The sequence below is a fragment of the Podarcis gaigeae genome, assembly GCF_964106915.1.
Source record: "Podarcis gaigeae genome assembly, chromosome: 14".
NCBI lineage: Eukaryota > Metazoa > Chordata > Lepidosauria > Squamata > Lacertidae > Podarcis > Podarcis gaigeae.
Genome location: NC_139690.1, coordinates 31,713,739 through 31,741,696, shown reverse-complemented (window position 1 = coordinate 31,741,696; position 27,958 = coordinate 31,713,739). Strand labels below are relative to the sequence as shown.

At 44.9% G+C, this 27,958-nt stretch overlaps 1 protein-coding gene across 4 annotated transcripts in view; it reads left to right on the top strand.

Moving 5' to 3' along the window:
* The window catches only part of LMF1 (lipase maturation factor 1), a 150,785-nt gene that overhangs the window by 54,934 nt on the left and 67,893 nt on the right, over positions 1-27,958 (top strand). For all 4 annotated transcript variants that reach the window (XR_014557718.1, XM_083710857.1, XM_083710858.1 and 1 more), the window contains one exon: positions 3,482-3,547. Coding sequence is in view for 3 of the 4 variants with exons in the window: in XM_083710857.1 (XP_083566983.1) it covers positions 3,482-3,547 (66 nt within the window). In the remaining variant the exon portion in view is untranslated. The remainder of the gene's footprint in view (positions 1-3,481; positions 3,548-27,958) is intronic.

Here is a 27,958-nt window from a genome sequence, read left to right as displayed (position 1 = left end):
TTGAAATGTCAAGTAGTTGACGCGAAACCCAACCTGTAACTTTATAGCTTCCGTGGCTTCACGTAAAAAACAACAGCAGCAGCAGGCCCAACGAGCCTCCCATTCTCTCTAAGCTTTCTTTCTTTTTTTAATTACCTTTATTTCCCACCTTTTCCTCCAAGGAGCTCAAAGTGGTGTGCATGGTTCTTCACTCCCTGTTTTATCCTACAACAACCCTACAGGGTAGGTTAGGCTGGCCCAGGTTCACCCACTGAGCTATATGACTGCAGGGGGATTCCAACCCTGGCCTCCCACATCCTAGCCTAGCATCATAACCATTACACCACACTGGCTCTCAGGGATGGTTCCTTTTCCCTTTGTAGTATTTTAAATGTTTTCTGTTGAGGGGGAACCAAATATCCTACAGGTTGGACACCATGGAGTCTCTCATGTTCCCTGTTTTTTTTTGTTACCTCCCTGTACATCAGGGTTGGGAGGGGCTGTTGCCCTCCAGATGTTGTTGGACTACAGCTCCCAACATGGCTGACTGCTGACCATGGGGTGGGTGGGTAGCATGGTACAACTTTCAACAGTCATGGCTTCCCCCAAAGAATCCTGTTCTGGAAACTGCAGGAGGGCAGAGCACTCTTGTACTCGGACTGTGCTTGCTGGTTTCCCACAGGCCACTGTGAGAACAGGATGCTGGACGACATGGGCCTCTGGACTGATCCAACAGGCTCTTCTTAGGAAGCATTAGACATTTAGCCACCATGGAAGCTGGTTAGATGGTCCCTCTGCTAGGTTCCAAAGGACTAGTACATATTTCACTAAAATATTAACATCTGTAGATCTTGAGAATTTGTCTGAAAGTATATTTATGCAGTGACATAGGGCTGAGTCTTTAAAAATGATATTCCACCATCTAGGAATTTAACTGCTCCTCCTGCTCCTTATACTGTATCTTTGTCCCTGTTTGATATTCAAGAGACTCATGGAGCCATCAATTCTGTACTTTTATCTCTCATGTGGTGTAGTGGTTAAGAGCGGTAGACTCGTAATCTGGTGAACCGGGTTCGCGTTTCCGCTCCTCCACATGCAGCTGCTGGGTGACCCTTGGTTAGTCACACTTCTCTGAAGTCTCTCAGCCCCACTCACCTCACAGAGTGTTTGTTGTGGGGGAGGAAAGGAAAGGAAAATGTTAGCTGCTTTGAGACTCCTTAGGGTAGTGATAAAGCTGGATATCAAATCCAGAGTCATCATCTTCTTCTTCTTCTTCATGTTGCTTCAGTTTCTCTGGATAGCACCCTCACATTTCCTCTCACTTGCTTTCCCGACACAGATCTTCCAACAGTCTCATTGCTCTTCCCAAGCCTGATGTCCGTCTCCCTTCCCATCTTTTATTTAATTACATAAGACAATGGACCACCTTATTGGGGGAGTAGGAGAAGGTAGTCATTAAATGTACCACCACAAAGCAGAGCCACAGGTGTCCGGAACATCCTTTTGACTAGCGAAGCCTCCTTTGGTTGAGATATTATTGTGAGATCTTAATCAGGATGGCCTGCCGAAGCACACATCAAAGGTGGGTGCTCTAGTCCCACATACCTTGAGGCTTCCAAATACACCTTTCCTGCTTCCAGGTTTGTTCTTTGGACGGCATCTTTCTTGCTTGGCACGGCTGGCTTCTCCCCTCCCGCCCCCTCCTTTGTCTTCAGTCCTGGCTTTGAGGCCGCAAAATTCAATCCTGAGATTACTGCCAACCTTTAAATTGGTGGACCTCTCCCTCTTCCATTGTAGTGCTGCAAACATTTTTCTTTTACCTGCTGACCTTTTTGTAACCTGAGGGAGAAGCAGGACTGCTCTCCTGCAAACCTCTCTTTGCCTTCTTTCCCTCTCCAATTGTTCTAAAACCACGATGTGATCTCTCAAATCTGGGGTGCTGCAGTTCCGACGCTCTCAGACCCAGAACAGGGAGAGGCCTTTCAGCACCCTTCTCATTTCTGTTCAGATTAGAGATGCGGGAGAAATTTGTTCAGCCTGCATGTTACTTTTTATTATTTTATTTCTGTATGTCACATATCTGTCTATTAACGTCTGCACTGTACTTTGTCAGAAGAACGCAAGATGGTTTACACCCAGCACTGAACATACTGAAATATATTGAGACATAATAGCCATACAATACCATAGAATCATAGAATAGTAGAATTGGAAGGGACCCAAGGGTCATCTAGTGCAACCCTCTGCAATTCAGGAATTGCAATGAAAAGAAAATCAGTTATATAGATGCAATTCATAATAAAAAGCAATACATCATAATAAAAAAAATACATAATACAGTAGCACCTCGGCTTACGTAACCCTCTGGTTATGTAAACTTCACGTTACCAAAGCGACAAACCTGGAAGTTTCAGACCGTGTTTATCCGTATGCTCAGAAGTGGTCTACTGCCACGTGCATGCGTAGAACAGTGATCCTCGGGTGCAGAAACCTCGGAATCCAGCCGGACCTCTGGAACGGATCCCATTCACAACCAGTGGTACTACTGTACAGTCAAACCTTTGGAAGTCTAATGCCTTGCAAGTCGAATGTTTTGGCTCCCGAATGCTGCAAACCCACAAGTGTGTGTTCCGGTTTACAAACGTTCCTTGGAACCCGAATGTCCGGTGTGGGTTCTGCGGCTTCCAACTGGCTGCAGGAGCTTCACACATTCAATCAGAAGCCACACCTTGGTTTCCGAACGTTTTGGAAGTCGAACGGACTTCTGGAATGGAATCTGTTCGACATCCGAGGTACAACTGTACATAATGAATACATACTAAGCAGCAATATTACATTATACACAATATCATTCCAGCAATAAACTCCATAGCCTCTGTGAATTAGCATAACATAAGTTATTAACATACTTACCTACTTCGTAAAGCTTTTTTTAAAAAATGCAAACCTACCTAATTCACACTTTCCAAAACAATATGTGTGCTGAAACTTGGCTCTCATTTGAAATACACACTACTTCGATTTTTGAGAATCAGTACTCCAGCCAAAAAAATGTGCACAGAAAATGTGTAGAGCAAAGGATATAGTGGTGTTATATAAAATTTATATTAGGAGGAAATGCACACAAAATGATGTGTGCAAACTGATGTAGAAACAGCGCACCACCACTAGCTTATTGTTATTGATATATTGTGAAAAATGCCATATGCACCATTTGCTTTGCTTTTGAAAATATTTTTGGGACAACTTGTGTGCTCAAGAACTGTAGGAGCACTCAATGTGCATAGCCTTTGCATGTGTTGTGGGTATTTAATTAACCCCCAACCTTCCTGGTTTTTAGTTGTATTTTCATTTCCAAATGCTGAAAGGCCATTGAAAGGAAGGCACCAGATTTTGGAAATACCTTTTAACAACTTTTAATAAATACGGCTTTTAAATTCTCATGTGAATTGTGATGCTAAAGAGAACCTCCCTTTTCCGCCCGCCCCCTTTTCTTTGACAGGGTTTGATCAAAATCCGAGGGGATCGTTGCTGGAGAGATCTGACATGCATGGACTACCATTATGAGGTAAGCTGCCAAACATGTCTTGTGGATTTCCTGTAGTTATCTGTTGTTTCAGCCTTTGCATCTTCCCTTCCAATGACATATTGGAAGATACGGGTCTGTAGAGAGAGAATGCTCCATTTGCAGCAAGCAATATGAGTCCACTTGCTACAGAATGTTTTTTGTTGTTTCAATCCAAACCACTTCCTGCAAATAGGAGAGGTTACCTGTAACCACCATTCAGTTCACCAGCGATTGAAGGAAGCCCCTTAGACTCTTCCATACACAATCAGCTGTACGGCACTAATGGCACACCTTCAACGGAGGTTGCTGAAACAGCCAATTAGCTGGTTGGCAGCAACAGAAAGCCTCTTTGAACTTTGACAGCTGTCAGTCACCTGATGTCATTATGGGCAGTTGTGGGGCGGAATTAAGGATGCAAGGAAGTGGTAGGGTGCTGTAAATCTACCATTGGACGGAAGGGATCACGAAAGCTGCTCATATATAGGTGAGATCAGACGATAGAATAGGCTCTTGGTGTGCTCACTTCGGCAGCACATATACTAAAATTGGAACGATACAGAGAAGATTAGCATGGCCCCTGCGCAAGGATGACATGCAAATTCGTGAAGCGTTCCATTATTTTTTTAAAAAAAGAATAGGCTCTTGGTTGTACTTGGGGACCTCTTGGACCTGTTGAGTAAACGTTGGCCAACCCAGCTTTTGTCTCCAGCACCTTCATTCTGAGCAGACGTGGCATGTGTTTCCATGTTGGCTGTGCACTCCCTCTACTGTTGAAGATAGTATGTCTCTGCTGGACATCACAAGTGGAGAGAGGGAGCTTGTGTTAGTGGGCTTCCCATTGGGGCATTTGGTTGACCACTGTGATCTAGATGGGGACCCTTTCTCCTGATTCCATGGGGCTCTTGTTGTGTAATCTTGAGCCAGTGTGGTGTAGTGGTTAAGAGCAGTAGACTCGTAATCTGGTGAACAGGGTTCGTGTCTCCACTCCTCCACATGCAGTTGCTGGGTGACCTTGGGCTAGTCACACTTCTTTGAAGTCTCTCGGCCCCATTCACCTCACAGAGTGTTTGTTGTGGGGGAGGAAGGGGAAGGAGAATAGCCGCTTTGAGACTCCTTCGGGTAGTGATAAAGCGGGATATCAAATCCAAACTCCTCCAAAGTCTCCTTTCTGAAGTACCTCGCCTTCTTTTGCAGCAAGACTGCCTCTGTGCCTTTTGCAGAGGCAGGCATGGCCTCTCATTGCTTCTTCCAATTTTTTTTTTATGCTAGGTCTCACAAACATGAATCAGAGTGGGTAGATAGGGGGAGTCAAGAATGATCACGCATGGAGGGTGTGTGCTGTTTCTGGTGTTGCAAGATTGTGGACTTTATTTTCCTTCCAGACCCCTGGGTAGAAATGGATTATTGTGGAGCAGAAAAGGTGGAACATTTTTCCAGGGCTCTATTCTTCAATGGGAAAATTTCCATTTCATGAGTTTATTAGTAACAATTAATGGATGCCAATTTGAAAATGTGGTATCAGACAAACTCGGCAGTTTCAAAAGTTTTTAGCTTTGTTTGTTAAAATGCAAGTAAGATCAACATGCCAGATGAGATCACTCTCTAGGCCCACAGTGTTTCTCCAGCTGTTTTTGAACTACAACTCCCATCATTCCTACCTAGCAAGAACAATGGCCAGGGCTGATGGGAATTGTAGTCCAAAAACAGCTAGAGAACCAAGGTTGGGAAACACTCCTCTAGGGCATCAGATAAATTTCTGATGGCGACTGAAAATTACCCCATGCAGATTGCCCTAATTTGCGGCGGAATTTTTTTTAGTTCAGACTTTTCCAGAAAGCCCACATCACAGGATCAGTCCAGGAAATTCCCCTGTAACAACCGAGAGTTCCCCAAATGTGGCTTTGGCATACCATTGACAATTCTTCAAGATGGCCAGATTCTCCAAAGCTACTCTATGGGTTGTTGTTTTTTTAAAAAGAATTATTTTAAAAATAATAATAAATTTCCAGAGCCATGTATTTATACTGTTAACGCTTTGCAGATGCATTCTTATTCTCTGGAAATACAGAGTCAATCCAAGATAATCAGGGTAATAAAATGATTTTAAAAAGAAGAAATCTGCAGCTTAACCCTCACCCCACCTCTAGTTTGTTGGGATGTATTTTGGGACACAACCAGCTGAGCAGAACAGCCAAAACTAAAATAAGCGGAAGGGTTGTTGCTGTTGTTTGTTCTTGCTTTTTGAAGTGATATATTCCAAATGAGGCCTTCAAGAAGACTGGGCAAAATGCTGATGTGAGGAGAGTCAATATGTCTCTTAAGAACAGGCTATGGCAGAGCAGGCTCCTTCAGAGGAATTGGTGATGTCTCCCAGATACAATGTGCAGCAAAGCTGTTTCAGTATAGATCAGGTGTGGGGTATCTTTGGCCCTTCAGATGTTGCTGAACTACAACTCCCCTCAGCCCACCAGCAAACGTGGCCATAACAACCAGGAATGATGAGAGTTGTAGTTCAGCAGCCCCTGGAGGAGCGAAAGATTCCCCACACTTGATCTGTAGCAAATGTAGGTCTTTGGTCTTCAGTTTCTGGATCGGGGCCTAGAACTGGGTTGCAGCCTGATCTAAGATGGGTTGTAACAGCGGCCTACCATGTTGCCGATGCATAATTTTAAAAAGAAAAGAGAAGTGTCCCTGAAATGTCTGTTGGGTTCAAGATTGGCCTCAAAACATTGGAGGCCACTTAGGTGGATGGCCAGGGAAGAATCATTCCAAGATTTAGGAACCAGTGGTCACAGCTAGAGCATCTGTTAGAGTTGTCAGTAGACACCAAGCAAAGCAAATTCATTGTTTGGATTGGAATGGTATTCAAAGTTAATTCAGAGAGTCCCCAATAAAACCCCTTTTAAACCAAAATGTTCTTCCTTAAGATTCTTTTCTCCTTCTGTTATGTCTGCAGCTAGAAATCTTGTAGAACAATATTGGAAAATAGCTAGAAGCATGGCAGGATAGACTATGGAGCATGGCTCCTACGGAAAAAACTTAGGAAGCATCCAAGGCAATTTTGAAAATGTATGGTACACATTTGAAGGACAATGTTGTACGTTTGTCACAAGCTACCCATGGCCCACTGCGAGACAGTCTGTTAAGACAACGGAGTAGAAGATACTTAATTGATATAACCAAATACAGTGGTACCTCAGGTTACATACGCTTCAGGTTACAGACTCCGCTAACCCAGAAATAGTGCTTCAGGTTAAGAACTTTGCTTCAGGATGAGAACAGAAATTGTGCTCCGGCGGCGCGGCGGCAGCAGGAGGCCCCATTAGCTAAAGTGGTGCTTCAGGTTAAGAACAGTTTCAGGTTAAGGACAGACCTCTGGAACGAATTAAGTACTTAACCCGCGGTACCGCTGTATAAATTCATATACAAACCTGGTAAATAATTTACTGTATAATTTGTTGTGTGTGTGTGTGGCATTTGTTTGTCTCAGGAAACAACAGAGGAGTGCACTTTGGGGGATAAAGTCAAACTGTTGGAAGGTTGCAACGCCTGCTGTGGCTGTTTTTAGACCGATAGAGAGAGACATGTTTTGTTGCAGATGGGGGCATCCACTTGTGTTGCTGTAGATGCACCATGGTGTTTCTTCTCTCTGCACTCCTCCTGGCAGTCAAATATTTCTGGGAGAGGGGAGGTATATGCAGATTCTATGTTGTAAGTATTTTCAGAAGCTAATTAAAAAAAAAACGAGAGAAGACAAGTGGGAGCAGATAATTTATGAGAAATTGAGACCACTGTGTTTTGAAAGAGTTTGGAAAGGAAAGGAAATATCTCAGGAAGTGGCTTTCGATATCATCAAACTGTGTTATTTCCCTGTCTGAACTGGGACAGAGTAGCACTGCTTCATGGTGATTTAAGTCCTATTTCAACAGCCCCTTCTGGAGCTCCTGCATGTTGTTTGACACCTATATGAAACTGCTAGGTGCTGTCAGTATGCTGATGACACACAGCTCTGTTTCACCTGTATATCTGCAGGTGTGGCAGTGAAGGTACTGCGTCAAATTCTGATTTTGGTAATAATGGTCTGAGTGAGAACGAGTAAACAGAAGCTGAATCCAGATAAGATCAAACTCAAGTTTAAAACATTTTAAAACAAGCAATGTCATGAAATGATCTATAGATATAATCCACAGTTTTTTAATTGTCAGATATACATAATGAATTTTCATGCCTGGGTAGGGTTGCCTACACAAACAATGTTTTAGAAGGCAGTGAAGGTGCCTGTCTGATAGTGATAGACCTGCTCAGATTCCTGGAGCTTTAAAAAGAGCTAATGGTAGTCTAGGTTTCATCATGTCCAAATTAGCTTGTTGTAGGAAAGCACATTCTGAATTGTGGTGGGAATCCTGTCCATCAAAATTGACAGCAATAGGCTGGAGAAGAGGGTTTTGTGTTTCAACGAGAGCTGCAAGCGTCACGTATCGTTGGCTTGTTAGCTGTTCTTTCATGGCATGCCTGGAATTAGCAGGCCCAATTGACAAACAGATGTGCGGAGCCCAGGTTTGAGGGCTTCCGAGAAGCACTTGTGAATCCAACTGTAATGAAACAAAGGAGATTAAAAAATTCTGCTGCTTCCCTTCCACCCCCTTCCTTTCTCTTCTGCTTTTCATTCTTGCTAAGAAAATGAGAGGCAAGGATAGCAAAAATAGAAATGCGGTAGCTGACAATTTGAATAGTCGGGGGTTGCATTAGGATGGGAAATAAATAAATAAATGCAGAGCTAGAGGGAGACAGAATTGATTTCAGAGTTGAAGAATGTGATGGTCTGGTGATAATGCAGGATCCAGCTCTTAAGCCAGGCTACTGCAAAGAAGACAGTTTAGGGGTGGGAATGGTAGGCTGGTTCTAAAGTATTGCATCTTTACTCTTTAGCCCTGCCAAACCAGAAAGGGATCGCCATTTATCTTCTCTAGCTGGAACTGAAATATAATAGAGGTCCCCCAGGGAAATAAACGCGAACCAGATATTTAAAAAAGATTCAGATGGGTTGATTGTGAGTTTGTGCACAGATATTCTGTGCATGTGGAGGTTTGAAAAGGGGAGGATCCTGTTTCCTGCTTTCACAAATGTAACATGTTGCTTTTTCGTGCCCAAACATGCACATGTTCGCTCATTTATTGGCGCATGGGTTTCCGTGCATGAAAAATGAATCTCCACGCAATGTAAGGCCATCCTCTTCAGTTGTATCCAGAGGAACAAAATCAAAATATGTTCGATACTTCTGCACAGGTTGAACTTTTGGATTGTCTTGCAATTTATATGAAAAGTGATTCATAACTCAAAATGTTAATAATACTATTAACAACAATAACAACAGTAGTACAAAACAACAAGCGAACGAACAACAGTCTGGAAGGCATTTGTACTTCTGCACAAGTAACTGTTTCACACACTTTTTCAGCTGCCTTTAATGGTGCCTGGTGCCCATTGGAACTGATAGGGCAGAAGGCATGGGGCCCAAACAGTAGGCAGGGTCAGAGCCAATGAGAGGCAGAGCCAATTCATTCTAGTTTTGCCCCTGTCCTCCTCTTCCTTCCTGTTCTACAAGGGCCATGGTGAGACTAAGGAGGAGGAAGTTGGAGAATTTAACCTGGGCAATTCTGCATGCAGAGCTGGTGCTCTATCACTCAGCTATACTCCCTAAATGATATGGAAGTGACAGAGGAGTGAATGGGGAAAGCTTTTGCATGCAGAAGGTCCATCTCCCTTCTGTCTGAAATCTCTGGGGAGCTATTGTCAGTCCATGTCAACAGCACTGGGCCAAATGGACCTATGGCCGGACTTCCTGTCTTCCTAATTTCCTGTCTTCCTAATGGTAGACCTGGGCAGGGGCACTGAAGCACACACCTTGCTTGACTTATGTGGCCATGATACTGTGATATGCACAACCTTCCACTACCTTTGTGACAGAGCAAAGGCTGTAGCACAGCGGTAGAGCACCTGCTTTTCAAGTAGAAAGTTCAGTCCCCAAAATCTCCGGATGGAACTGGGAGAAGATTGATATCTGAGATCCTGGTTAGTCCTTGCTGCTAGTGAACTAGCTGGAGCAATGGGTCTGACTCAGTATAAACCAGCTTCCTATGTGATTTACCTGAGCAACTCATGTGCTCCTAAAATTGGCAATTTAAAGCTTTAGAGCTCAGTGCTTCAAGCAGCACCCGCTAATGCAGACCTGCCTTTTGCAGTTGATTTAGCTTTCTTTTCTGCAAAAAAGAAAAGAAAAGACAAAATTCTAAGCAAGATGGAACAATCCCTGGGGGCATGCACTCACTCTGCAAATCCCAGGAGGTTTGAAGTACGCGAAGATAGCACCCCCAGCACTTGACATCCAGAGGAACGTCTGTCAATCATGAAGCATACATGCATTGGTAATATGCCAGTTGTAGTTTCAGCGGTAACCCGATTCTCGTTCCTGGATTCTTTTCTATTTTCTTAAGGATTTGTCTTGAGCCTTGCGAAAGCTTCCTGTACGGCGATTGGATTTCATCTTGCCATTGCTCGTGCATTCTCTCTTGCAGGACCACCCAAACCCCACCTCACTCTCGCTTGGAAACGTTTCCAGTCCCCTTCCAAACACACACAATCTCTCTTGCCCCAATCGCAGCTCTTAATCAGGTTAATCCTGGCAGCCTGTTACAGACGTCTAATCCATGGCGACCCTGTAAGAGGCTTTTAGCCCATGGACTAACAGGTGTGGAATTGCAGGCCAGGTCTCCATTTCACAACACTCTTAAGGGTCCACAAAATTTGGCTTGTTGATGGAAAACTTGGCTGGGATGGACAGCAGTTTCCAACCTGCTCAGCTCCAGCCCCCTGCTTTTACCCCTTTCTGCATTATAAGGATCCATTTTAATTATTTACTATATCTGTCCTGTAGGGACACAGGTGGCGCTGTGGGTTAAACCACAGAGCCTAGGACTTGCCGATCAGAAGGTCAGTGGTTCAAATCCCCGCGACGGGGTGAGCTCCCATTGCTCGGTCCCTGCTCCTGCCAACCTAGCAGTTTGAAAGCACATCAGTTCAAGTAGATAAATAGGTACCGCTCCGGCGGGAAGGTAAACGGCGTTTCCGTGCGCTGCTCTGGTTCGCCAGAAGCGGCTTAGTCATGCTGGTCACATGACCTGGAAGCTGTACATCGGCTCCCTCAGCCAATAAAGCACGATGAGTGCCGCAACCCCAGAGTTGGTCACGACTAGACCTAATGGTCATGGGTCCCTTTACCTTTATATCTGTCCTGTTCTGTCTCTTCCTCTCTTTCCTTTTCTCTTTCCTCTTTTTTATTTTAAAAAAATAACCATGGTGCTTTCAGCACATCGGCTGAAAACCAACAGTATGTGAGGAGTTCAAGAAATTTATTTAAGGGAAGTATCATTTGGTTTCTTCAAGAAAGTTGGGGATTGCTCACTTGTCACTAGGGTTGGGGCAGCTAAGTCTATTTCACATGTCAATTTCACACCTAAAAGAAGGTTCCCTTCCCTTTCTGACTGTTCAGTCCCACTTGCAGGTCATCACATCTGGAAGGCTGGGGAGCTCTAGTATTGAATATCTCGGTGTCCTCACCGAATAACAGGTCTCAAGATTCTTTGGGGGATGCTATGACTATTTGACTGGTAGAAGGATTTACCTGGAGAATTTCTTTCCTTCCTTGCCGCTAGGCTGATAGCCCCATTTATTTATTTACTGTTGCATTTATACCTCACTTTTCTCCAGGGAGCTCAAGGTATCTTGCAGAGTTCTCGTCATCCTCCTTTAATCCCCACAACAACCCGGCGAGGTAGGCTAGGCTGAGAGCAGTGACTGGCCCAAGGTCATCCGGTGAGCTTCATGGCCAAGTGGGAATTTGAACCCTGGTCTCCTAGGTCCTAGTCCGACCACTGTGCACTACTGTCTCTCTTAGGCAAGTCTGTTTTAAATGTTCCATGCGTGTGGCATTTCTCCTTCTGTAGCCTTTAAAAATAAATTAATAAATCAAAGCTCTCACTGTGTGTGCTTTGAATATTCCGTACATTACGGAGATTTCTCGAGGCTGCTGTATGATGAAAAACGGTGCAGTTGGCAAACATAGTTGGGATAAAAGGGGGACAGAGAAATATATGTTGCTGTTTGTTAATTAATGATACTGGGGGGGGGGAGAACGAGTACGGGGGTTTGAAACTGGTAAGGGGGCAAAGGAAGGACTGGCAGGTGTTGTGATTGGCACGTCCATCAAGAAGATGGTAGGTGGCAAAATCTACTTTTAACATATTGATGGGCTGGAGTATGAGACAGGAGCTGTGGGTGGCAGAAAAGCTGTTTGATTCTGGGTGAAAAAGATTAAAAAACTAACTAATGTTTAAACTTTAAAGTTCTTTTCTTGAAAGCAGGGTGGGTTTGGGGTTTTTACCCTTTTGAAAAAATATGGCTGCAACCAGTAATGAAACGTCTTCTGTTTTTTATTGAAGTTTCAGCGCATGATTTGATTTCCTGACTAAACGTGCCAAATACATATAGTTTAACTTTGTTTCACATATTTCCCCTACATTGATGAGACCCATACAATTTTTATTTTCCCCACCCCAGCCTTTTTGGATAGCAGCTAACCTGCTCTTTGCATAGGTCTTTTTCGTGAGGAACAGCAAAAGCTGTGACTTTAAAACATTGCTCTCGAATGAGTTAATGAAAGTTTTGTGCTCTTTTTAAAGAGCTGTGCGTGCCAACCCAGCTTTTAATCTAGGAGTATAAATCACTTTCCCGTCTTATTATTTGTAAAATCCTCCAGGCTTTGGAAATGCACAAAAGGAGTCTTTGTCCTTTTATTAATTTAATTTATAGGTTTGAGAATTTTGTATCGGTGGTTAGCGAAAGCTGATTTGTGCTCCACTCTGAGAATTGGCTGTTCTGGAGTTGCAGCTTGCTCTGCAAAGCCTGATACAGAATTAGGAAATGACTGTTGATTTATAATAAAACACACGGTCACATACATGGAGCGATATTTAAACTCTGTGCCAGCGCACACTGGTTTGCCACAAGAAAGCTGTTAGCGTGCTGAAACAAAATAAAGCCATTTAAAGAATGAAAGGCTCTTCTGAGATCAAAGTAAAATGCTCCACAAGAAGAGGCTGCCCATTGCATCTCTGCATGAGTCATTGCACTGGGCTTGCTTCCTTGTAGTCAAGACAAGCGCTCAGGACTGTAGCGAGGGCAAACAGTTCTTGTTGACCTTTTCAGGTATAAGAGTGCCTCTGGTTTTGATTCAGCAGTGGGAGACACTGCTCTAGCAAGATGCTCACCAAATAGTGTGAATCTGTATGGAGTCTCTTTTTTGTTTGCTACATTCATTTTTTGCTCTCCCAAGACTATTAAGCATGACAGCCTTTGCCTTTTGGTGCAAGGTGTGTTGGTTGATAGGCGTGAAGAAGAAAAAGAGACGTGGTTGGGGTAAATGGCACAGATGCCTTATAGAAGGGAAGGGAAGGCAGTGCGAAAATGCCTATCTGCATTTCTTTATTAAAGGAAAGAAAAGCAAGAGGAAAGAAAGGAGAAAAAGACAGGTGGGGAAATCCCTGTCAGCTCACACAAACAATCCAATAAGCACCAGTACATCCATCTTAATTTACACATACAACTTGATACTGTAAATGTACAAATGTCTGAATAAGCCAAGCAATTACATTCAGATATAGCAAGGGCATGAAATTTGTAAGATGGTGAGTATTTATATGGTGGGCATATTATTTTTATTTATTTCATTTCTATATCACTTTTTATTTTAAAGAAAAATCTCAAAGCGGTTTACAGCATATTAGATGGTGCGTACTGTATTTATCTTTTGTTTCCCTGTGGACTGTCAGCATGCCTGGCAATGAAAAATGTGAGTTTGGTCCCCCTTCCAAACTTACTAGTCAAGCAGGTGGCTGAGAGTAAAAAATAGTCTTGGCTCCTCTCATTATGGCGCTTACCCTAATTCTGCTCCCTGTTTTTGGCTCACCCCTGGATCCTTTTTTTAGTAATGTTGTTGTGTTCCATTTCCTGTGCCAAGTATGGAGTAGTCAGTACTGTATGATGCTAATGGGAGACCCTCTTAGCCAATTACTTTAGAAGGCAACAGGTACATCTAGGAAGCTAAGTTGGACGCAGGCAACATGGTGTCCTCTAGATGCTGTTGGACAAAAACTCTCATCGTCCCTATGTATTAGCCATGTTGGAGTCTCAAAATGTATGGAGAGTACCACATTTGCCACCCATCAGCTTAGCAATGTGACTTCTTCAGAACTTCCATTTTACTGGTAAATGTGATCAAAATATATTTGGTCGCAATTGTTTGTCCTTGTCAACTAGCAAAGAAAGACACACAGGGTTGACATTTGACATGAGAGATAGCAGAAAGTTCTGTGCTTGCTATAAGGTGATGGGATAATTCTCTTTCTAGTTTCCCTGTATATGTTTTCTGAGAGATTAATACTCGACGGGGGAGTCTGTCCACGACAGAAGCTGCTGTAAAGAACGAAAGCCCTTGCCCACTTGTGTTTGTGTTACGGGCTCAGCTTACTGGCATATTTCTCCGGCAGTATTTCCTCATTAGGTTTCTGCGTCTCTCAGAGACGCAGGCTTAGTTTCCTATTATGCAATTTACCTCAAGCGAATCTTCCCGAAAGCTCGTGCCAGGTTTTTGAAGCTTTTCAGACTCAAGGTTCCCCGAGAGACCCTTTTCTTGGGGCATTGTTGTAATACGGGCCCTTTTATCGGGTTCTCTCCCCCGACATGGGAGAGTGTGCAGTATGGGTTTAATTTACTAGTTAAGATGTTGCTGCCTTTGCTTCTCTTTCGAAGACGGTTCATCCCCACCTTCGGAAATCTTATATGTTGCCTATTAAAAGGCCGATGTGCCCAGGGGAAATGTTAGGAGACTGTCCCGGAATGTCTTTATTATTCCGCTGGTGCTTTCAGTTCAGTTTACGCTGTATACCAAAGGCATTTCTCCCCCTTTGGACTTAGATAAGTTACACTCTCCCCTTCTATGGCAGAACAAGGGACTTTTTTCTGTGCTCTTTAATATGCTTTTGTGGGTCAGGGGCTGAGATCACAAGGTGGGAGAGGGAATTTGGCCTACCTCTCCAATCGCATCAAGTGTGGCCACTCTCTTGAGATACTGACCTATCTTGGATGTGCAGAAAACTAGTATCCAGAGCAACCTTTGGCAAGCTGGTGCCCTTCAGATAAATATTTTGGATCACAGCTTTGATCAGTCCTTTGACTCATGGTCAAGGATGATGGGAGTTGTAGTCCAAAACATCTGGAGGACCCCAGGTTGGCAAGGGCAGCTTTTTAGCAGAGGTGTGGAACTATAAGAGAGGCACACGGTGGAGGGGAGCGTTTGTATGGCATCAGATGTAGGGCAGTTGAGCCCTGTGAGCCAAATGGAGAGGCCTGGAAGGTCATATTTGGTCCATGGGCCGGAGGTTCCCAACCACTGTCCTGTAACTGTGGACCTTCACAGAAAGCTCCCTTTTGTGTATAACATTTCATATACACACACTGTAGTTTATGTTGTCTCAAGTACGACCCCACGTCCAAACTGCTGCGGTCCAAGAGTTTGAGTGTCTGAACTGTGCAATATGCACAGCCCAGTTCAGAGCTGCTTGCCTGCTTTCATTTCCCGCTGCCTCTGTTCTCCCCTTTGTAAGCTGACTTGGTGTAACATCTTTCAGGGCTGCAAGTCGCTTTTGTTGCGTTAGACTAGGTAGCACATCCAATGGCTTATGCATGCTGCAAAAACAGAGTTTTTTGTACGTAATGTCCGAGGCAGCCAGCAGCAACAATGAAAAGCTGGAGTATAAACATTCAAAAGAAAAAAATTAAAACAACTTTGTTACATCCACTGCATGAAGGAAGACGTTGTTTTGGTTTGAAGATTTTCCTATTTCTTTGGAAAACAGCCTCAACACTTATTCTGCTCCTCTATGGGAACACCCTGGATGCCCTTTTGGAAGGTCCTTGTCTACAGTCACCCCACTTTTCTTTTCTTTTTCTGTTGCACTGTAATTAAAAAATGCCCATCCTTGTATCTGTTATGGGACAGATGGAAAAGACGCGGTTCCAAATTAGCGAGTGTCACAAGATCTTATCCTATAATTGAGGCGGCCAAATGAATTTGTCATGGTGAGGGTAATGCGTAGCTTTCTCTCTGCTGCTAAAGAAGGTTCCTTTTGTCTGCAAGAGCCAGAGGCGGTTTGGGCAGGAACTGCACATGACTTACCTAAGGGCAGCATGGAAAGGAGAGGGTGGGGTGAGTGCGTGTCCTGCCTCTCCTCTCTGGCTTTCTCACACTCTCCTCTTCCTCCGCTTCTCCAGCTTCGGAACTTCGCAAGTCCTCAAGAGGAAAGAGCGTCTCCCTTGCCCTGTCTGCCTCTCCAAATGGCCCCTTAATCACACAAGTGACTCCTTACCAGTTATTTCCATGGCGCTTTAGAACAGGGGCAGCAAAACCTTTTCAGTCTCACGAAGGCCACATTTCATTCTGGGCAGCCTTCTGAGGGCCACATGCCAATGGTAGACCAGGCTAGAGGGAAAAGTGGATGGGGCAATTCAACCTTTGTGTAGTAGGCCAGTTTCTACACATGGACCCCAATCTGTCCTCCATCCATGCAAGTGGAAAGATATCTTGAGATGTCGTATCTCGATATATCATTGGCATACTTGGCTTGAGGGTTCCCAAGGTGGGAACAGCAGTCTTTATCAACGTTTGGATACCAGGCACCATTTTTAATCATGATGGTAGACCAAAATGTGCCTTTGAGTAACTTCACCATTTTTTTTTTTGTCAGTCGCCTCTTGAAATATTGTCACCAAACTCAACACAAGGGTTCCCAAGATGGGGTGGCAGTCTGTGTCAGTGTTTGGATACCAGGTGCCATCTTGAACTAAGATAGCAGAGTAAAACATGACTTTGGTATGACTTCACCCGATTTTTAGCATGACAGGTCCAACCAACCACTTTCAGGAAAACCAGATATTTTTTAAATCACCTTTTCTGTTGTTTCCTCTGGCTCAGCAGTGTGTGCAAGTCATACTTTTAGATCCTTTAGCTGTTCTCCCCAGTGTTTTGATGGATGCATATTTTGCTAATTTAATTCCCATTGCTAACCCCATGCCCCCCACCCCAATGATTTTGATAGCGACCTATGCTCTGGACTTGGGCACCCAGTTCATCAGGGACAGGGTGCTACAGAAGCTTAACACCAAACAGTAATAAAACTTAGTGAGCCTGGCTGGCTCAGTTGGTCAGAGTGTGGTGCTAGTAACACCAAGGTTGCAGGTTCAATCCCTGTATGGGACAGCTGCATCTTCCTGCATTGCAGGGGCTTGGACTAGATGATACTCAAGGTCCCTTCCAACTCAACAGTTTTATCAAACTAAATAACAATGTTAAAAAAACAAAATCAAACCCTGGATTTCAGGGATGTGTTACAATGCCCTCTCTCAAACAGCAGGGGCACAACATTTGTTTATTTCTTAAATCATTGAGTAAGGTAAAGGTAAAGGGACCCCTGACCATTAGGTCCACTCGTGACCAACTCTGGGGTTGCGGTGCTCATCTCGCTTTATTGGCCGAGGGAGCCGGCGTACAGCTTCCGGGTCATGTGGCCGGCATGACAAAGCTGCTTCTGGCGAACCAGAGCAGTGCACTTCCCCCTGGAGCGGTACCTATTTATCTACTTGCACTTTGATGTGCTTTCGAACTGCTAGGTGGGCAGGAGAAATCATTGAGTAGGGAGCCTCAATGAGCACTCTGGTACTCCCTGCCCCCTATCTGAGCAATTGTATGTTTCTCCCAGCTGTAAATGGACTGATGCAATAAATCCCTCCTCCCCCATTTGAAATTCTAAAGTACCTTGAAAATCTTGGGGTGGGGGGTGGTTAAGGTCCTACCCTTTAGAACGGATGCCAATGCTGCAATGTTATCTTAGCTTGCAATTATAAGGCCTGGGTGTGTGCTAGCTGTTTTTTACACTTAATTGGACAAGGGTCACTAGCTACTACTAAAACGTATATTGTTGTCTGGATTTCGGCCTGCTGAGTATGCTCTCCACATGAATTTCTGCAAAATGCTCTCCGCCCCCTCCATGTAAGCAAACCTGTCTAATCTTTGTTTGTGTGGGTTCTCTCAACGAAGTCTCTGCTTTGATTGTGCCCCAGCATAGGGTGGAAAACAGATTTAGCTCATGTTAATAACAAGCAAATGGGACTTTGAAAACAGATTTGTCTGTAAGGGCATTTTGAAATACTTTTCTTTTGTAGCTCAGTTAGGCCCAGGTTATACACCTGGGCATGTGAGCAGTCCTCAGCGAGGACTCCAAAAACCGTGAACGTTTTGGACACATTGCAAAAAATAAATAATAAAATAAAATCCCTATGATATCCTGTTTTCCCTCTCTCTCTAGTGTCAGTGCATATGTATTTCATACGTCTGTCAAAGAGCTGCTGACTGCTGTGTGCGTATTTAAGAGCCATGACGCTCAAATCCGAAGATAATGTCTTTCCACCCTGAAATACAGTGCCGGATCGTGATTTCAGGTCAAACGCGGAAATTGTTCAGGCTCTTTAAATGTTTCCGGCATGTGCTGGGGGAGTGAGGGTGATATTCAGAATGGGGTGTGTGTGTGTGATCTTACCCATAGAATTTTCTCTCATTCACCTTCCTGTGGTTCATCTTTGCTGGGTAACCTGAGCCTGATTCACCCTTGTGCTATTCCACGCTGGACCGAATCCATTAGCTCAGAAATGAGTTGCTGGAGGCCACAAGGGATTCCATCACGAATAATAAAACCACTGGAGAAATTGGTCTGTATTTAGCACTGGCATGCAGTGTGAATTAGGGGTTGTGCCGTATCAGAGTTATTTCAGGCCCCCCTCCCCTTCACTGCTCATCCTCTTCTTTCTCCTGCTCAATATGGTGAAAGGCTTTATATTACACAGTGGGTGCACACTGTGGCCACCCACACATGGGTGGTTCTGCCTGACTTCCGGCCAGACCCAGCTGACTTCCAGCCAAGCTGCTTGATCTGTCGAGCCACCAAAGAGCCTGGGTAGTCCAGCACCCAACATATACAGCAGGCAGGGATTTCCACTTAACCACACGCTGCGTGGACCTAAGAGCTCTTGAACCAGTATACATTTAAGTCAGTTCCTGAACAAGTAATTTTGGGGATCGACATGTAAATGACTCAATACTTTCTTCCGCAGGACTAGTTTGGTATATGCCGGTGTCCCTCAACCTGGTGCTCTCCTGGTGTTTTGAACTGCACCAGCTCCCACCAGCACAGCCATTTTAAAAGGCAACACCCATCAGTCCCAGCCAACATAGCTGTTTTGGACTACAGCTCCCATCAGCGCTAGCCAACAAAACTGTACTTGCTGGATCTGATGGAAGTTGTAGTCCAAAACAGCTGGTTTCTACCAAGTTGTGGAAGACTGGTGTATATGTATGTACACACACACACACACACACACACACACTGTGATGGCTGTTGGTCGTAAGCCCAACTGGGTTATATATACCAGGAGTGGCCAACTCCTGAGAGACTGCGATCCACTTTCAGAATTAAAATCTGGCAATGATCTATCCCCATTTTTGGGGGGTTCAGGTCTGACTTGCTGAGCTTTTTTTACGGAGGAGGAAAGCCCCGTTTTTATACAAATACTTCCCCAGGGGGTTAAGTTCCGGTTTTTTGGGGGGGTGGGGTTAAAGGCAAGGGTCAAAGAAAGGGGGAAAGTCACTCACAATAATATCGCTTTGAATGAAGACAGCCACTGAGAGAAAGCTCCGTCTTCCCTTCCACTGATCAGACAACAATGGAGGGCGGGGTGAGGGGACGGGGCAGGAGTCAGTTTCAACGACACTGAGGAAAGGGAACCAGAGATCAGCCCGTGATCTACCAAAACCTCGCGGGATCTACCAGTAGATCGGACATCCCTGGTATATACAAAATAGCTCTTTGGGCAATATTCACACAAATGCTTGGGGAGTAGGTGGGAAATCCTCCCTCTCCCACTCGAAGGCCAGGGCTTTTTCAATTGGAAAGGCTGCTCCGTTGTGTCTTTTTATAGGGAAACATTCACAGATGTGGTAGTGGGGGAGGGGGTGGATTGACGACCAGCACCACTTGATTCAACTCATTGTTAGCCCTGATGTTTATTAATGTGGTTTCTGGGTTGCAGCGGTGGCCCTCAGTGGTGTTTTGGTGTGTATGTGTGTTTTTTCCTTTTTAATTTGACTTCCATACAAGAGGGGTCATTAATAAACTGATTAAGGAATTCTTGAACTCTTTCCCACCAGTTTATGGTGCAACTGCAGATGTTGGGTTTCAAGCAAAGGGCTATAAACAAACATTGGCATCAGGATGAAAGATGGGGCGGCTGAGGGGAGGCAGAGCTCATTGCTTGCTAATATCAGGGGCAATTCATACCGGAGTTGGAATGCAAAGCTCTTTCGTGGTTGGTAGTCTTCCTGTTTTTAAGATGGAAGAAAGGGTCGGTGAAAGATTGACATTGCTAAGAGACACTTCCCTCCTCAGATCTCAGAATCCTTTACCGTTTTGTGAATGTTTCTGTCAAGCAAGCTAGGAGGGGTGTCCATTGGGGAAGGAGCTATGCCTTCCTCCTCTCAAAATTACTCCCCAAATGTAGAAACATAGAAAACTGTCTTATACCAAGTTGGACCATTGGTTCATCTATCTCAGGGTGGGGAATCTCAGCTCCAAGGGCCAAATTGGACCCCCCCCCCCGCCTGTCTGGTCCTCCCCACTCCTCAACCACATTCTTTCCTCCAGGCCACACCCCTCATCATCAGCCCTGCACTACACCATCTTTGGTTTTTTTGCCTGTCTGGAATGTGTCCTTGAACTCCGATTATAGCTCTTGCTTGCTAAGATCCGTGTTTCCCAAACTTGGGTCTTCAGCTGGACTACAGTACACATCATTCCTGACCACTGGTCTTGAGAGCTAGGGACAATGGGAGTTGTAATCCAAAAACAGCTGGAGACCTGTTTGGGAAACATCAGCCTAAATAGATGCAGAGGGCTGTGTGAGTGCATTTAGAAACTAGTCTACTGTGCATAGGTAAAATGAGCGTTTGTTGCTCCACCCACTTTTGCCTCTGGCCCCACCCGCCACTGGTATATGGCCTCCGGCAGGTTGCCCAGAAGGAGATGTGGCCCTCGGGTTGAAAACAGTTCCCTTTCCCTGATGCAGCGCAGGATTGTCTGCACAGAGGATGGGCAGTGTCTCTCCAAGGTTCCAGACAAAAAATATTTCCCAATCTTACCTAGAGGGATTGAAGAAGGGGCCTCTTGCATGCCAAGGAAATACTTTGCAATTTTGCACACCTCAAATACCACCTTGGGATAGGGACCCAATGCAGCATGATGCCTAGCCTGAGACTGGATGTGGAGTTCTCAGAGGACGAAACAGGCACCCCACAGGACAGAGGCATTAAAAAACTGGGAGAGGGCCCAGAATCCAATTCTGAGGATTCCCTTTGGAGTCATCTGGATTGTTCTAGTTACCGCATTTTTCACTCTATGGACTACTGCAATGCACTCTACGTGGGGCTACCTTTGAAAGTGACTCGGAAACTACAACTAATCCAGAATGTGGCAGCTAGACTGGTGACTGGGGGCGGCCGCCGAGGCCACATAACACCAGTTTTGAAAGACCTGCATTGGCTCCCAGTACGTTTCCGAGCACAATTCAAAGTGTTGGTGCTGACCTTTAAAGCCCTAAATGGCCTTGGCCCAGTATACCTGAAGGAGCGTCTCCACCCCCATCGTTCTGCCCGGACGCTGAGGTCCAGCGCCGAGGGCCTTCTGGCGGTTCCCTCATTGCGAGAAGCAAAGCTACAGGGAACCAGGCATAGGGCCTTCTCGGTAGTCGCGCCTGCTCTGTGGAACGCCCTCCCATCAGATGTCAAAGCGATAAATAACTACCGACATTCGAAAGACATCTTAAGGCAGCCCTGTTCAGGGAAGTTTTTAATGTGTGATATTTTAGTGTATTTAGTGTATTTTTGGTTTCTATGGAAGCCGCCCAGAATGGCTGGGGAAACCCAGCCAGATGGGTGGGGTACAAATAAATTATTATTATTATTATTATTATTATTATTATTATTATTATTATTGTTGTTGTTGTTATTATTACACTTTTTCCCCTCCAAAAATTAAGGGGAAATGTGTGTGCGTCCTATGGAACGAATGCAGTCTCCTTGGCTTCAGCGATAGCAATGTGAAGCCTCCAAAGCACAGAGGGAGCGCTCCCTCCGCGCTCCTTGGCTTCGCGTTGCTTTCGCTCTCCAGGCTTCAGGGATAGTCGCCTGAAGCCTCCGAAGTACTGCAGAAACTTTGTGCTGCGCTCCGAAGGCTTCAGGTTCCTTTTGCTGAAGCCGGGAGAGCAAGACTCCTGGCTTCAGCAGACAGGGAGAGCTGCGCAGCGCCCCTTCAGCGAAGCGGGAGGAGAAATGGAAGGGGCTCCGTTTCTCCTGCCACTTCACTAAAGGGGTGCTGAGCAGAGAGGGGGAGATTTTTTTTCTTGTTCTCCCCTTCTAAAACAAGGTGCGTCCTATAGAGCGAAAAATACGGTACCTGTCTTGTCCCTCACCTGAACTGTGCCATAGACCTTGGAGTGTTGCCTGACGTTGTCACTGGATCACATTTGGACTGAGACAGCTATCCTTTGCTTGGCCTTGCTTTGCTTGCACGGGGCTGCTTTTGCAACCCTGCCATCCTTGGTAAGTACCTTAGTGAAGGCTTGTGCTTTCTACAGCTGGGACCCCTGTGGGCATGTGGGTGCTGGGGTGACATGTTCTTGGCCACCTATGCTTTGCATGGATGGACCTTGGGAGGGACTTTTAGCATTGCGCTGGGACTTGTCTCCAGAAGTTTGGAGACGTCAGTGTATTCCAGTTAACCGTATTTTAGAAGCTGAGTGCCACTGAACATCTGATGAAGCCACAGCTACTGTGCAGGTTGCTGTAGCTCCCAGCCCAAGAGCAACAAAATTAAGGGACCTGGGACCCTGCTTTAATTAAATTTGAAGTGCTCATAAATCCCACTCATTTTTCATTAGCACTCCCTATCAGGAAACCTGGCTTCTGGTATTCGGAATTTAATAAGGCAATCTACATGGCCTGGATCCAATAACTTCTGGCTGGTTAAATCTATTAATGGGTGAGAAATTACTTAATTTGCCTCTCCTGTTTCGCCTGATGTTAACCAGATTCACAGCCTGAGCTCTCAGATTTAAACAATTTTAGAGTGGTGCGTTTGAATTAGCTTCTAGTAGTTCCCTCTAGCATCTTTCTACCCGCCCCCCCCCCGCCCCACTTGGGATGCTGGCATCGTCATGGGTCTTGTGTGGAGGGGGATTGATAAGGAACCAAGTCTGGGTTTCTTTTCTTCTCCTTTTAATGCAAGCGAGGTTCCTCCCCCCCCCCCCCCGCTTCTTTCCCTCTTTTTCTGAAGTTGCCACTTAAATCCATGCCGGAGAAGCTCAGCCTTTGCCTCCAGGGCCTGTTTGCAAAGAGGAAGCAGTTTAGAAATAATATACCACTTTTATTTTGCATAAGAACTGCTTTGGGTTTCTGACATCTGTTTCTAGTTTAAAATTCAAGAGGGGGAGCAAGAGAGCGAGATAGAGAGTTCCAAATGGCAAGGGACAAGTATAGATGGACCCCCAACCTGCCCCAGTCCATTTTCCGAGTATCATGTTATCCTGTACCCCAGTTTTAAAAGCATGCGATTTGAGGTCGCTTGTTGTGGTCCGCTTCTCATTTAGCTGAATTAACTTTGCATAACAAAGGAGGAGAGAATGGCCATCATTTTGCAGGGACAGAGAGTAGAACGGATTCTTAGTCTTCCATTGTGGTTATATACGATTCCACGCACACCCACCCCAATTGTATCATGTTGGCTTGGGAGTTTGAAGGATGTGACTTGAGGTGACTTTTTGTTTCTTTGCTCTGAACACTTGCTGCCGGTTTCAGGCAAGCAATGGGCATTCTCTCACCTCTTTCTTGGTTAGGAAAAACTAATAGATGCAAATGAAGAGGGGAGCCTCCTACCATTGGTATGTGGCCCTCAGAAGGTTGCCCAGCAGGGAATGTGGCCCCTAGAGTAAAAAGGGATTCCCTCACCCCTGGGAATCAACAAATCTGTCAATTTTGTTCTCCCTACGATTTTTCCAATCTTATTTTTGCATTAGCTTGCAATTTATTTATTTATTTTAAAGGTCATCATGAAGATTTATTGGTATTATAATGCACATTTCTCAGAAAACATTTTTCAAATACAATTTTGATAAGGAATGGGGGTCCATCTTGTCAAAATTGTATTCTTTGCAAGCCATTTCCCCTAATATGACACATGTTCATATGTTTCACTACACTTTCTGCTAACATACACCATTTGTAGGTTTGTTTTTCTGCTGGAGAACTGTATTGCAAAATTCAGAGAGGTGGAAATTTCCAAGGATAGCTGTGTTCAGGTATTATTTTGGAAAGTGGCAGATTAGGTCAGTTTGCAATAAAATGTAAACTGAACCCAAATTTTCCTCCCAACCCTAGTGTCAACTGCATTTGATCAAGTAAAAAAATTATTCTGCTTCCCTGCTAGTTTCCCTCTCTTCCCCAATATTTTTTTTTGGCGGGGGGCAGGGGGGATTAATAAGTGACGGAAGGCAGGCATGGCATTTTCAGCCAGCAAACTCCCATGATCCTAGCCTGAAAATGGTGGATGCGGAGCTTGAGTTCCCATTCAAGTCAGGGCAGGGGGCAGGTCTGAAGGCTGCCTGAGCCCACTTTGCACTGGAACCACTTTTGAATTGGGCTGTTGGTCATTTCAAACATCCTTGCTTGGGGAAAGAATGTCCCATTTTTCTAGGATTGTCACAATACCACAAACATCCCAGTAGCCTGAGCAGATATTCAGACAGACAATTCTATTTTGGGCAATTTTGCCAAAGCCACATGTGGTAGAGTAGTGAGACCTGTAGTTCCCAAACTTTTTTGGGCCACTGCCCCCTTGGTCCCATAAATTCATCCTCAGTTCCCCCTACCTTACCCTATTAAAAAACATTATTCAGAAGAGCGATTTGCACAACCCACTAAGGAAGATAATAACACAATAGCGTTCAAAGCAATGACAATTAGTTGCACATTAATTCAGAATCCAATTGCAACCATTAAGTTTAATTAATTCAACAAAACTGATGAACTTAGATTTATTGATACCAGCTTTTCAAAGTCTGTAGTCATCTATACCTCCAGTGCACACCTACTGCCCCATTGCCTCTTAGCACGCTGCCCCCAGATTGCACCACTTGCTTGGGGAACCACTGAGTTGAGTGTCACATTAGGGCCTGAGAGACCAGGGTTTAAATTCCCACTCAGCCATGAAGCTCCCTGGGTGACCTTGAGCCAGTCACTACCTCCCAGCCAAACCTGCTTCACAGGGTTGTTGTCAGGATAAATGAGGAGGGGGAGAACCATGCACGCCACATTGAGCTTCTTGGGGAGGGGAAAGGTGGGGTATAAATGTAACATTAATAAATTTTGGAGCTTAGACATCTTAAGAATACTGGCTTGTGAGTCCACCTTCTCCCCTGGAGCGGGGAAGAAACACAGCTTGACTCTAGCAGTAGACCGTGGCATTACTTTCCCTTGCAGCAGGGAGCGCTGCTCTTATTGACCCCCCAAAAAAGTGGGTGGAAAAGTCAGCCCTGCATCCAGACCCTGCAGTCATCTTTGCCCTGCTTTTGCGAAGGATCCGATCCTCCCTGTCTCAGACTGTTGACAGAGGAGCAGTTTGTGTGACTTGCCAACTTCCTCGCTGCACAGAAAATAGCCACAAGCTAGAATGCCCAGAGACGTTAACGAATCCATACCAGGATTTGAAAAAGCCATGTTTTTAATTATTCTAAAACAGGAGAGAGAGAACGATGGAAAGTGCATTTATTAGAAACATCTGTGGTCAACTGGGATTCCTCTTATCAAAGTTCACGTTAACCACTTTTGAGTGAAGCAGTAGCATGTTTGCTTTGGGTGATACTGTGGGTTAAATCTCTCTTTTCCCCCCTCTTTAATTACGGCATTTGTGAGTCGAGGGCTACAATGTTACAGAGCAATTTTAATTTAGCGACCTTTCCTGCATGTCACATTCTGCTAGGGAAAGTCCAAACCGGGGAGCTTGAAAGTGGCTTGTAAATAGCCACTCGCCTGCTAACCTGGGACAAATAGGGATCTGCTTCAGACAGGGCAGTTTAAGAAAATAAGAAGAGCCTGCTGGATCAGGCCAGAAGCCCATGTAGTCCAGCATCATATTGTCACTGTGGCTGACCAGATGCCCGTGGGAAATCCAAAAGCAGGATCCGAGCACAAGAGCACTCTCCTCTCCTGCAATTTGCAGCAACAGGAATTCAGAAGCATTGCTAGTAACCGTCAATAGCCCTTTCCTGCATCCACGCTGTGATAGATTTATTTCTGCACTCAGTCTAAAACTCCAGCCACCTGCAGCTAGACTTGTACTCTGTGATTTCAGCTACCTCAAGAATGGGGGGGGGGGGGTGAAAGGTGGGGAGAGGAGGGAGACCATGCATGTTTGTCTTGCTCCTCATTTGACCACTCATCCAATTTGTGTTATGCAAACTTCACATGGACGGAGCCCAAGCGTTGGGTGGCAGCCCATCTGAGCCTCCTGCACTGATTTTGTAGGGAAACGCCCAAAAAGAAAGGGGGGGAGGAGTGTGAGGGAAGGTCAAGTTTAGTAGTTCACACCTGGAAAATGTTTAGAAATTGTAGTTGAAACAAGGCTTGATCCCCGTTACTGAACAGATGCAGTAGCTTGAAACCACCACCAGATGCCTGCTGCTCAATTTGGTCTTCCGCCGAAGGGGGAAAAACTGAAGGCTGTAGCACTGGGGTATTCACTGGCTCCTCACCTTGGGCAAAGAGGAATCAGGGCCTCCCGCCAAACATTCATGTCAATCCAGCTCTCCTTATAATGAGAATGGCAATCCCAACCTGTTTGCTGCTTAATCAAGAATTACAAAAGAGAAATGCGTACAGGGCAGAGGTATTTGTGGGGGAAATCACAAATGGAATGTATCTCATTCTATGTCACAGGAAATGCAACTGTCATAGGAAGTTGCCTTGCCTTGGCCCATTTAGCTTAGTATTGCCTGCACTGACTGGCAGTGGGTTTCCAGCATTTCCGCTCCATCTGGAAATGCCGGGGATTGAACCTGGGACATTCCATGTGCAAAGATGATGCTCTACTGCTGAGCTACAGACCCCTTCATATATAACAACTGAGCCAAGGAAGGAAATGCATTCATATACATGGTGGCTCCCGATGGGGGCTATATATATCACACATGGGCCATTGCGATCTGTTTTTTTCTGGGGGCACAATATCTTCCACACAGCCCCTCTTCCTCCCCTGGCCCCCAGTAACAGATATTCCTTGCTATTCCACTGCTAGCCACCAGCATCAGTAGGCAGAGCTTGACAGAATGTTACCAGGATGTGTGTGTTTTTCTGTTCTTCCCCTATTCTTTTGATAAAAGAGGTTCCCTAAACCTGTGTTGGAGCACATTGTCCAGCTAATCTCTCCACCTAACCCTGCTAATCTACCTAAGAAAGAAAAATAATAATAAAAGAAGTCATTCATAGTTAACTGCAGAGAATTGAATTTCCTGGAGACACCCTTTGGTCTTGTTTACCTATCATCACCAACATTTTATTTTATTTTAGAGGTGGGGTTAGGGATAAAAACATACTAAGAGCCGAAATTACAAATGAAATGATAATTATATTTAGATTTTGATTAAACTATATACCTAATTTTCAAAAAAGAAAGAAAGACAGGCCTGGAGAAAAAGGAATATCAAAAGGGAGTAAGGGCGGTAGCAAGGAAACACAGCACAACTGATGCCGCGGAAGGAAATCTGGTGCAGATAAAAGTCCCCAGTGGAAAAATTAGAGGATCCAAAGAAAGTTAAGCCACCCTGTGGGGTGCCCAGGCACAGCTACAAAAGCACCATGAGGAACTGGGCAAGCCGACGGCCTCATAAGGAGCAGAGAAAAGAAAAGGCCCTGCTTTTCATACCATCGGTCCAAAAATAGAACGAAAAAGCCACCTTCCAAGAGCTATAGAAAAATATCTGAATTGTCTCTAAGCAGGGCTTTTGGCCATCAAGGGCTTTGTTTATTTTTTAACGCTGGAGACTTCCATGGCAAACGCTTCCGTCAGCTGAATCGAGTTATCTAGAAAACACAAGGAACAGATGGAAGTTTGCAGCGATGCTATTTGCAACCAGGGGGTTTGA